We start from the raw sequence: 12,588 nt of genomic DNA, 5'->3' as shown, positions 1-12,588 counted from the left end.
TTTTGATAACCAAAGTTAATTTTGTGGACAAAATGGATTTGTGAACAGGCTGATAACAGGCGCTGCCTCTGAAGCCTAATGCCATCATTTAGTTCAGTGGCAGTCACAAGCGGACTGGTGCTCCTCTCTGAAAGAAATATGAGCTCAGCATAGTTATTCATTTCAGGGCAGCACTTTTAAATCGATAAACAAAAGAAACGCATGCAACTGTCGCACAGCTGTTTGTGTTTTTACTAATGTTTAATTTCTTTTAGGTTTAATAATGAATTCATTAGATGTAGTTATACAGTTGGTCTGGTTTCAGTAGTTTGAAAGTGCTGCATCAAGAAAAAGTAGTTTAAGGTTTTTTTTTTAGTAATGAGTCTTTGGATTTATTTATTTATTTACCTGGCAGGTAATGGTTCAAAACACACAGCACAGCTATAGAGGCTTATTCACCTAAAAAGAGGTCAGTTTATACAGTGCAGCAGCAGGATAGCGACAGGCATTTGAGACACTCACCCTAAAGAACTCCTTAGTGGAGCCGGAGTCTAAAGTCCCATAGGCGATCTCTGTCTGCTTGGCCAGATCCTCGGCACTCTCAATGGGAGAAACCATCCTCTCCACGGTGAGGAAGGCAGCCAGGTTGGCCGTGTAGGAAGAGATTATGATGAGGGTGAAAAACCACCACACTCCTCCCACGATACGGCCGGACAGAGACCTAAGAGGAGTAAAAAAAGGAAAAGGAAAAAAAGAGCAGAGGTAGAGACAGGAAATCAGCATGCTCACATCAACACGTTGGGGAGGAAGGAACCTCGCAGTTCAACCCCGGGTACGTAATTTCAAATTTGACTATTCTCTCTGGTCCTCTGCTTTAACGATCACACACATACTGACTCGGCTGCTCTCAGATGAACTCTCATTCCTCTGTTTAAATGAGGACGCACTTCAATCGCAGTGAATCCCTGCATTGCAGATGCGCTGCTCTGGATTTCTCTTAATTTATTGTTTTCTTAGTTCGTTTTTATATTTTTGTTCTTGTGTATTCACGGTCACTTCACCAGACCTACAGTGTGTTTCAGAGATGCTGTGTGAGGACTCTACCAGTGTTATCTGAAAATTGCTCATAAATGGAGTTAATCCTGAAAAGAAAATCACAGTAAGATCAATTTCCATAAGAGATTAGTTGGTTAAAATGTGGTTGAACCAGATTTAAAGCTTTAGCCACAAAAATGCCCTAGAGGCAACAGAAGGTGTGATTAAGGATTGGAAATCAGAGAATACATTTCCTCTTGTTAGAGTAGCCTGGGAACTGCTGGTCTGTGTCGGAGCTATAAGGAATAATTTAGCAAAAATTACAGCATCAGCAGTTTTAATTCAAAAACTGCATGTACTTTGAAGCCAACATAAAATCCCTCATTTGCTGCTTAATTGATTTTTTTTTCCCAGTGAGGTGTTAGAGACTGAGAAATCTGCAAATTCCAGGTTTTCAGGAGTGGTGCCTTCTCTGCTTTTTTCTTTAAACATAACATTAAAAAACTCAGAGTTAAAAGTCCAATAAAATAAAAACAAGAACATATTTGACATATCACCCGTTTAATTATTCCATGAAACGTTGGGAAAATCTGTGAGAACCTTTGGTCAAATTAGTTTGCTTTAGCTCTTCAACCAGCTTCTCTACAATCTTCCAAAGTCAAATAAGAGGAAGTGTCAGAACAAGAATCCTTGAAGAAGTCAGAGATGCCAGAACAGTGATGAGTAAACGGATGGATGGATGAGTGAATGAGTAGAGGGTATGACTGGATGGCCATTGTGTTGGAAAAATATATAGTTATGGAACTGATATCATTTCCACACAATATACCCTATATGCACCAAGTTGATGACCGTAAAATGGGACATGCAGCAAAAACACGGTAGCCCTCCAAGAGTCAAGAGGAAATCAAGTCCCTACTTTAAATGAAATGTAATGACCCCTGTGCATTTTACAGCCCTCAGCATGGTGGATATAAGTTATTTTGTGGATGCAAAGCATTGCTGCCAGCATGCAGCTTCAAAACACAAAGATGACGAGTTGATGATGGTTTCTTGCTCATATAGAAATGGGAGGAAAGTGCAGTGAAGTGGAGCACGAGGTTAGGTGGACAGCCCTAATAGTGAAGCTCAAAATAACCTATATGCACCAATGCATGATGGGAACGCATGTATGGGACTATAAAATGCAACGAGAGATGACAAGGACATCGGAGATGTGGTGGAGTGAACACAACAAACCAACCTTGGTGAGATATCGCATCCTTGCTGCATGAAGGCACCCAGGGAGAACCACAGGCTATTAAAAATCCCAAAGTCGTTTGGAGGGTCAGGGGGGCTCTGAGGGTCTTTGGCCTCATCGTTTTCGTCCAGATGCCACTCATAAGGGCTGAAACGGCTCACCAGGAAGAGCACCACACTCACACCGATATAAGCAAAAACTATACACATCCAAATCTCATAGGCCAGTGGATCCAAGAAGGAGAACACCCCAGGCTTGGACTTCTGGGGCTTCTTAATCATAATGGAGATGCCCAAGCTCATGAAGGGTTTAGAGAAGTCTATCACTTCTTCTCGAACCAACGTTATAGTTAGTGGTGCCACAGCTATGTCAGCTCTCTGTGAAAATGGAAGGAGGCACAGAGGGATTTAGTCTAACAGAAAAGAAATAATAACCAAACAAAGCGTTAAATTCTGTAAAAGAGTAAATATTGATAAACCTCAAACCAACTCAAACTCCCAGCACATTCACAGAGTAAACAGAATGAACATTGTGAAATGGCACAGCTTAGTATATACTGAATAGCAGACCTGTGATAAAGCCCTTCAGAGGGGATCTGCTATTTAAAAATGAGTCACTCAGCATTTGTTAATGTCTTTGTCTCGATCCAAATCTCCTCCATGAATCAAGCGGAGGGTTGGAAGACAGAGGTGGATGAGCTTATGTAAGCAGTTCATGAAATGTGAATCAGCCTGTTAAATTCACCTCCAACAGATCCTCTGCTTTGCCTTTCAGGCTCATCAGTTAGTATGAGAAACAAATGCTGACAAATGTCTGCAGTGACTGGAACAGAATAGACTGCTGCTTCAATATTGCTTTTCTGGTCTTACTGACCGCGCTGTGTAACGTAATCCACATTAAAGAAAACTGAACACAAAGGATTCATGTCGCTGATAAATTCAGGAGGGGTCTTAGGCAAAAGCAGCTGCCTATTGTTCATTGTGAATTTACGTCCCAGCAGTTAATTGGCAGCAATATAAAATTAGTGTTGATGCACAAATTTAGATGAGGCCTTGTCACGGCTCGTTCAATTAAAATAGATGGCAATCTCTGTCGGTCCAGCTATTAATACTGCTGTAGACATAACGGCAGAAACTACAGGTGTCAGATTGTGAATCAGGCACTGAATCACCGTCTGCATGCATATCTTTTTACATTTGCAGTCAACCGTGTGAGATGTTTTAGCATCGTTTGTTCAGCAGCTGAGGCCTCATAAAAGATGCAAATTGTCTTGTTCAAGCCAGTTCGGCTGTGAGTGATCCACGAGACACATGACAAACTCAGTTGAGTGGATTCTACAGGAGAAGGAGGGATTTCTAAAACTGAGTCACTCTCCAGATAAATATGTTTATTTTTCTTTGTTTTAAATTTATTCTTATGTACCGTATTTTCCACACTATAAGGCGCACTTAAAATCTTTTAATTTTCTCAAAAATCAACAGTGCCCCTTATAATCCAGTGCGACTTATGTATGAATTCTGGTTGTGATTACTGACCTCGAATTGATTTTATGCGGTTCATTGCGCACAAAAATCTGTCATAAATATGTTAGTACGACTTCGGTAAGCTACGACGCTGCACCACTTGATGGATTGTCGGAGCATTACGGCTACCGTAGTCAGAAGCCTCACCTCGCGGAGTAATCTGGGTCCAAAACTCAGTTCACTTCAGGTCCTAAAGTCAAACGAACACTGCGGCATCATTGAGAGTTAAAAACTGTCTAAATTCTTTCATCTTTAATAAAATGATCAGCGTTACTGCTTTACCAGGTGTAACAATTAAGTTTAACATCCAGGCATCCATGAAAACATTAAATTTAACAGAATTACAAGTTAGCATGAAGTTAGCTCGCTAGTTTCCACCTAAACATGATATAGCATGTTCTGACTGAGAGAGTTCTGAAAGAATTAAAACGTACAGCTCTGCTTTCACTTCCAACATAAATGAAGACAGAAAACTAAACAGTAGTGACTTTTGTAGGGTTACTGAAGTTGGGCTAGCTGGTATATAATGATGTGCTACGTCAGTGGTCCCCAACCTTTTTTGCGCCACGGACCGGTTTATGCCCGACAATATTTTCATGGAACGGCCTTTAAGGTGTCGCAGATAAATACAACAAAATAAAACTAGTACCGGTACCGAAAAAAAGAAAATTTATTCATAACACACGTGAAAAGACCCAGGAAAACCGAGTAAACGATAAAAACAATTACAAAATAACGCTGAAAACCGATAAAAACCCTGAAAACTATACATTTCACACCTGAGCCTCAACTCTTGCGGCCCGGTACCAAACGACTCACGGACCGGTACCGGTCCGAGGCCCAGGGGTTGGGGACCGCTGTGCTACGTGATTGTTAGCGATATAGCTGTTAGCATAGCATAAACACAGTAAAGCTGGAGGATGAACGCTAACTTTTTTCCACTTGATAGAAGTCACATGAGGGTTCCCGATGGTTAGGGACAAATGCAATCGCATGGCAGGATGCTGTAAACGGACCAAACTTCAGTCAGGAGAACAACTGAGAAAATCCATCCACAATACGAGGTTAGTCATTAATATACTGCAACAACATGGGAATAGAGCAGCTGCGAGAGAATTAAACATAATGAATCAATGGTACGGAAGTGGAGGAAGCAAGAAGAATGAGTTGACTAAAGTTTGACTTATCTGTTTTGTTTCGCTTAATGCACCTTATAATCCGGTGCTCCTTATGTATGAAAACAGACCTGTTCATCGACAGTGCGCCTTATAATCCGAAAAATACGGAAGTGTAAAACTGTTTTCTATGACATATGACTGAAGCTTTAAGGGATTAATTGGCTATAGACAAACTTACTTTGGTCAAGAAAAAACTTGGTTAATCTGATAAAACTGGATGTTTTACTATGTGCTTTGTGTGACGAGCTGAGTCACAAACAATGACAAAAGACGGACAGTTTACAGAAACACAGGCAGGCTGACACTTACCCCATAGACTAGTTCACCCACCATCCCGTTCCACGTCTTGGTCTCTGGATCTCTGGCTCCATACTTCCCGTCGGGCACTATTGACAGCTTATACTTTATCCCCACATGTTTTGCAATTTCAGAAGCTAAATCGACACAGTAGCCTTCATATCTGTCATTCCCCTCCATCTGCATATAGTTTTTCTTGTACATCACATATGGAGCTTCCTGTTAATTAGACATAATTTTGAGTTCATGGTAAAGCAAGATCACATCCACAGTGACCAAACCATATGGGTCACATGAGGCCTTTATTGGTACTGCTGCATGCACACGTGCAGGGCACCAACAGATGAGGGGAACATATGAATAAAGACAAACACAGGTTAAACACATGTACGGGCACGTAAGTGGAGGACTGAAGGGGTGGGGTGGGTGGCAGGGGGGACTAGGCCGACTGCACCGACGGGAGAAGCAAAGCATCTATAACTGAGTGCAAAGTGCAAAGCAGGATGTCGGGCCTCCCTCATGCTAACCTGATCCAGAAAAATCTAAATCTGCAGAAATGGGCAATAGGTGGGGGGTTGCGTGTGCTTTGCATCAGCGAAGGCACAGGGGGCAGGACGAGCTGAATGGAGCACTTTTCCAGTTCATAAAGTAAACGTCAGTGGCAGCAGAGAGATTAAAGACATCAAACACATGGAGATTACCTCATTTTATCGAACAACTTTAAAAAAAAAAAAAGGTCTGAATCACACCACAAAAGTAGTTTAAAGCTGGTTCAAATTGCTTTTTTTATTTGTTCCGTTACGACAATAAAATAATCTGCTCATCGCCTCGATTATGCTAATATGCTTTGCCTCTGTGCCTTGATTGTTGTATCATTCCTCCAATATGTAACATCCAAAACATGTTTGCCATTAAAGATGAACCAGTGTCACCTTGGGGGGGATATTAAGCAAAGCTGTACTTACTTTGTCGTATGGCATGCACATGTTTTCAGAGGTTATTCAGCTTAATAGAACAGAATAAATGCAATTTCTTCACGGGAGACTGTTGGCTTTTGCTGATGTTTTTGGAGCATTCAACAGCATGGCTCCTGTTGAACTTTAGACTTCCACATCCCTTTCGCTCCGCAGTCTTCGGTGTTATGGTGAGACAAAAAATGAAAGAACTGCACCCCAACAAAGCGAGGTAGTCCTTTCATTAAACGTTTTCTTTAATGTCATGGGAAGTAATAAAAACATGAAGTTAATGAGATGACTGCGATGCCTCTAAAAACAATAATTGGTTTCTGTTCAAATCAAAATCATGTCTGGCAGAGAGAAAAAATAATGCAATGGCACTACGCTTCTTCATTTCTTCCCTCGCTCTAAACAACACTTTACTTCCAGTCTAGGTAAGATGAGTATGAGTTTCCAGACACTGAAATGGGAATGCGTGACTATTTCATTCTGAATTTGCCTAAGATGCAACCATAATAGGCAAAGTCAGAAAGACAGAGAGGCCATGGTTTTAAATGTAAGATAAGGCGCACCTTATCTTACATTTAAAAATGGCTGATGATCACTAAACTGCAGCTACTGCCTGCAACTGATCTAACTGACCTCACCCCTGCTTACTCCTGGAGCGCTCTCATCCTCATTCAAATTTTTTAACTAAGTAAATTTTAGACAAGGGATAAACAGCCAAAGGTTGCAGCCATTGGCTGTTTACATCCTCCTTGTATGCAGATCATTTCATGTCTCTGGTCCAGCGTCACTGACAATTTACTTAATGAGAGGGAAACATTTTTACTTACGTATGCACTGAATGAGAACACGATGTGTATAGTTATCATTACCAAAGCCGTTATTGTGATGTCACTACTACAACAGCCCACTGTAATATAAAAAAACCAAAATGCTTTGGCACCCACACGGATACAGTTGAAACACTCTGTGTGAATCGACTGTTTCAACATGTAGTGAGTGGATGGAAAGCAACTGAAAATAAAATAATTCTACCCTCCCAGGACAGATTGCAACAAAGGACACCTTGACCTTGAGTGGCAGAAATCTTAAGGTGAAACATTTAAAACCACTTGAGTGTGTACCATAATAGTAGTGACCACAATTGTTCGGTTTTCCACAGAAGAGGACTCGTTGGTGACCTGCTGATCCATTATATATACAAATTTTTCGTACTCATTCCAGTAGCCGATCTGAAAACAACACAGAGGTCCGCAGTTATTTACGAGAAGCAGAAAGACATTTTCACAGTAGACCCTCCGAGTTCACGTGAGCTGGTCAGCTCTATCTGTACGGCTGGAGACGGTGTCGGTTGCTCCTGATATATGATTTAATAAAAAGCTCATAGTGGTTCTCCTCACTTCACCTGGGCTACACTTCAGCAGAGTAGGAGTAATCTATTCCTGGCTCAGCAAATGTTCTCTTATATAACAAGAAAGCAGCACCCATAGAGCACTGGAGGACTGATAAAATTAATACCAGCAAGAAAAACCTAATAATCTAAAAATGCCTTATCTAGCCAATGCAGTCGATTTTTTTTCTCTTTCTATTAATACTACATAAAAGACACACATTATGATCTAACACAAACAAAGCCTGGCTTGTTGCTGCTCAACCTGAGATGATTCCAGTAGCTGTATTATGTTTATTTCTGCTAGACTCTGATTTATTCAGCCAAGAAGAACTCTCCCATTTCTGGAAGCTATAATGCGCAGTACTCACTCTCTTGTCACTGTAGATTGTCTCACACTGTGATTGGATGGGGGGGTCTGTGATGTATGTTGTCTTGTGAACTGAGCTGTGTGGACATTATGGGGCCACTCCTTTTCGGTGCCAGCTTTGTGGGGGTTTCAGTGTCACAGAGCTACCGCAGCTCTTACGGGTGTCACGTGTAAGGGTGTGTGTGTGTTCAGACATTATTGTTTTTGGTTCAGTAGTGTATTACTTACTAATGTGGAGTTGTATCACAGTGTAACGAAATTGTTACGATTCAGAAAGGTAGTCAGAAATCAAAAAAATCTTGGCGTTAATAGTAAAAAAAGAAAAAAAAACGCGTAAAACACAATCTTTTCACCTTCAGGCTCAGGGTAGATGTGTGGGCGTGATTTACTCCAGTGCCTGTACCTTACAAACTAATGGGGACATAGACAGTGTCCTGCCAGAAGTAGAGAAGAACAGGTCCCAATCTTTTAGCATCTAAACTAACAAACATTGACAAGCGCTACAGCTGACAACTTAACTAGCTAACTGGCTTTTCCAAGTGAGTGCACTCCCTCACAGCAGTTCCTTTAGCAAGGCACAAGAGAAGACATGTGTCCATGCATGTAGGGTAAATGGACACATTGTAGCTAAATGCTAATGTGTGCTGCAGCTCTTACCTCTTAGCTGTTTCTGTCCATGTCAAAAACTTTGGATCTTCTTCCTTATGCACAATTTTTTGTTTCAAAACAGTACAAAGTACAAATCTTTTTACACTGAGCCTGTAGGTGTTATGCTACTAATGTGTATTTCACTGTCATAGTTCTAATCACATACAAGTAAATGTTGCTGCTTAACCCACTAACATCATGTTAGGGGTTTCCTGTAAAAACACTCCATATGACTTATTTGAAAGGGTGGTGTGGTGGTTAGCGTTTTAGCAGTTAGCAATCTGTGTGGAGTTTGCATGTTTTCCCTGTGTCTGCACTGGTTCTGTCCAGGTACTCTGGCTCCCTCCCACAGTCCAAAGACATCCGTGGGGTTGATTGGTGACTCTAAATTAATTGTAGGTGTGAATGTGAGCATGAATGCTTGTCTCTCACCCTAGGACAGCAGGGACCGGCTCCAGCCTGAATTGGATAACCAGAAGTAAATCGATGGATAGATGATTATTTGAGAGAATTTCTTAAATTAAAATAACAAGACCTGAACACTAGTTTAAAAACTTGCATTTAAATATCCATGAATATATGTCTAAACAGTATGTTTGTGAGTATACTCAATTATTATTAAATTCTCTGTAAGTGTGAGGTGATCACAATTATTCATCCATTCTCCAAAACTTCAAGCTTCCATCTGCATGGCTTGGCTGCTTCTTGGTGGATATATTCCAGATCAAACTCTCAGAGGGAGCGGGAGCTTACATGATTTGAGTTGGATCAGAAAGCCCGGGCTACTGGCAGCTTCTGTCCAAATCAGTATCAGCCCTAACTTATGTAGTGCCAATATGCCCAGAGAAGAAAATCCCTCAAAAAAGGTATGCTTCAAATTTACTTATGCTTGTGTAGTTGTATGCAAAGCACATAGCATGGGTCTGTATCATAAACTCAACCTGAAAAAAGTATTTAATTATAAATTTTTAAATTATGACATCCAAACCTTAGTGCCCACTTACCTTCCTGGGGCCGCTTGGTTTCATCTCGTACACGTCGATTGTGTAATTAGATCGTCGACCAAATGTGTCAAACTGGATGTTTCCTGTCATACCTTGTACTTGGACCTGCCAGGCACCAAGAAAAGCATCATACCACCTGTTCCTAACATACAGCATGTATAAACCACATGGTAACGTGTGTCATACGGCTGTGATATAAGGCTCTGCTTCACCTTTTGGTCTCATTTTTAATCAGTTAAATCACTTTAAATAAGGATCCAGTCTATTAGGTCAGACTAACTTGGAGCACCAGAAGCAGGTTTCTTATAATTGTTTGCTCACGTTGCAGTATGTAAGGAATGGGTGTATTTACAGAATAACATGGTTCTATTAAATATAGTGTAAAAGGCAAAAATCTTTAGCCAGCCCTCATTTCTTGGGTATTTTTTCTTTTTTTTAAACCAACCTGAAACTTGACGTATGTTGTCATGGTGTGCAGTGTGTACTTAAACAAATTTGAGAAAAGTGGAGGCGAAAAGAACAAGTGGCAGACATCTATGGCTCATTAACTAAATCTAAAAAATCATATTCTAAGACATAAGCAAAAAAGATGTAACATAAGACCTGTGTGTTCATCTACTGTTCACTAAAAGCCTCAGTGGAAAGCTTGTTAGAACTGTATAAACTTATACAAAATATAAATAAATGAGGGGTGGCTCAATACATTTTCACAGTTCTATAATATTTTAATGGCTAAGTGCTGCAGCATTTGTTTATTAAATTGTGAAAAAAAATTATAATGTATTTCTAGCAAGTAATGGCATAAAAAACTATATTTGTAGCCTGTAGTTTATAGAGGCAAAACATTTAGGGATCTTTCACAGAGAAAGAAAACATGGGAGGAAAAAAAATACCTAAAGAATAAAAACTTTGGAAACATTACTAAGTAGAAAGTGAGAATAAGCAAACATATAACTATAAAGTAAATAAAATAAGCAGTGAGACAGTGCAGGCTCTCAGTCCTACCATTTTGAGGGCTCTCTCTATGTCGATGCCTTGGCTCCAGGGCACTGCAGGGTTGGCGAGGCAGTCGCCCGCACTCCCCCTACGTGACACGTCCACTCGTTGCCGCCGAAGATACCGGAAGGCCTCCGCGATCACGAGGATGGCATCGTGGGTGAGTGCTGATGTGTACTGAGTCAAAGGCCAGAAGAAATCCCAATGATGCACCAGTGACATCACACAGACCCAACATAACACTGAGCTGCCGTCAGAGCAAGGTTACCACAGAGCGCTGCTCGTGTAAAACAAGCGAGACGAACTGAACTGAATCCCTGAAATGATTCGCACTGACATATTTTCTCTGATTGAAGCCAAGTTACTACCCTGAAACTCAGAAGATGAATAGCGACGGCAGCCTTTGAAGATGTTAAATAAAAATGCAACTGCGGCATCGGCAGCTTCGCCTCACTGACCTTCAGCGGAGTGTTTTTGGCTTCTGGGAATTCTCTTTCATCCAGGCGCTCCCAGCGCTGGAGGAACTGCTGGACGATGGGGCTGTCTGGGCTGATGATCTGGAAGCCTGTGATGTTGGCTCCACCAGAAAAGACCCTGTCCAGACTCATGTTGGAAAAACCCTGAGAGCAAAGAGCACAACTTGGTGGTAGTGGAGAAAAGGATCATTAGGAGAACAGGGAAAAAAAGATGAGAGATTTAAATCTGCTTTAGCTTATCCACGCTGAGTAACTTCATCGATTTAATTGCACCATTCAGTTTTAAGTCTAACACAACTATATATTGAGAGAACCAAGTTTGACTGTGCTCCTGAGATGTATCCACTGAGAACATTGCACTTCTTTGCACAACGTTGCATCACACACAAGCACTTCTGCTACGAGTTGTGTTGTGCTGTTTCAAGTTGCGAGCTCTCACCAGGTTGGCGAGGATATAGTGGTATCCTCTGCTGTTTTTTCCCGAGGTCACCACCTACAAATTTGCAGAAGAAGACACGGAGTGAGTCAGATTCCCTTCCAACAACACTGAGAACATTAAGAAACACGAAGACTCAGATATGACAAAGACCTCCAATTGCAGAGGAGCTGACAGAAAGAGAAAGAGAGAAGAAAATGACATTCGGGAGTGCAAGAGGGAGCATGCGAGCGCGTACATTTGTGTGCGTTTGCATGAAACGCACACATAGTGGGGAGAAACTGTGATGACAGCACTTGTTCCTTTCCATTAACTTCAACATGTAAAATAAGGTCAAGGCTTCGGCAAACCTCCGTCTCTCTTTTCTTGCAGCTGCCTCTGCTCTGCAGTCTTCCGCTTCCTGCTCCGCCTGTCTCAGTTGTGCACTAGACTTAATTAAACCCAAAATGTTGTACAGCACCTGTCGGAGCCAGCCGACACAGAGAGAGCTGCATCCGCCGATCTCTTTAAACTTCTTCGCAGGCTCAATCTCGCTCCCTCTCGCAGGCGCTCACTCCCTCCATATATTCTGATTCGCCATCGAGTGTGAGGCTTCAAAAAGATACTGCGGGGGTGGAGAGTTGCTTTTTTTCCCTGTCTTTTCACTTTCTACACTCCTCCACAGTTTCGATAAGTATACTCAGCCACTGAAATCATCTAAATGTTAAACGTCCAGAGTGATAGTGATATCACACTGAAGAGATTTCACAAAGGACTCGGATAAAGATGAGGAATATTACAACTTCACCGAAAAAAGGAGAGCATCTCATTGGTGGATTTCTACTCATAGTACTACTCATAGACAAATTATGTAGCGTTTTACTCAGAGGCTCCTATTTTGTTTGTTTTTTTATTTTTTTATCTTTATTTAACCAAAAGTGAGATTCTTTTGAAAGCAACAGGACTAGGACTAGATAGCATTATTAAGCAGCACAAGTATGGACCACATAGCTGTGTTTTCATCAACACCTGTGTACTATAAAAACCTGTTTAATGTCTCATAATATTCCCCATG

The 12,588-nt window shown here is 41.2% G+C and overlaps 1 protein-coding gene across 13 annotated transcripts in view; it reads right to left on the bottom strand.

Moving 5' to 3' along the window:
- The window catches only part of gria3a (glutamate receptor, ionotropic, AMPA 3a), a 90,086-nt gene that overhangs the window by 18,573 nt on the left and 58,925 nt on the right, over positions 1-12,588 (bottom strand). For 8 of the 13 annotated variants that reach the window (XM_082549356.1, XM_082549358.1, XM_082549353.1 and 5 more), the window contains 9 exons: positions 11,538-11,591; positions 11,081-11,242; positions 10,632-10,799; positions 9,627-9,731; positions 9,055-9,081; positions 7,339-7,446; positions 5,265-5,471; positions 2,258-2,631; positions 502-700 (listed from right to left, as the gene is read on the bottom strand). In XM_082549356.1, coding sequence (XP_082405482.1) covers positions 502-700; positions 2,258-2,631; positions 5,265-5,471; positions 7,339-7,446; positions 9,055-9,081; positions 9,627-9,731; positions 10,632-10,799; positions 11,081-11,242; positions 11,538-11,591 — 1,404 coding nt within the window. The remainder of the gene's footprint in view (positions 1-501; positions 701-2,257; positions 2,632-5,264; positions 5,472-7,338; positions 7,447-9,054; positions 9,082-9,626; positions 9,732-10,631; positions 10,800-11,080; positions 11,243-11,537; positions 11,592-12,588) is intronic. The other 5 variants (XM_082549359.1, XM_082549360.1, XM_082549362.1 and 2 more) reach the window with 3 other exon arrangements.

The sequence above is a fragment of the Aulonocara stuartgranti genome (assembly GCF_965226115.1).
Source record: "Aulonocara stuartgranti genome assembly, chromosome: 10".
NCBI lineage: Eukaryota > Metazoa > Chordata > Actinopteri > Cichliformes > Cichlidae > Aulonocara > Aulonocara stuartgranti.
This window is presented reverse-complemented; position numbering and strand designations above follow the sequence as displayed.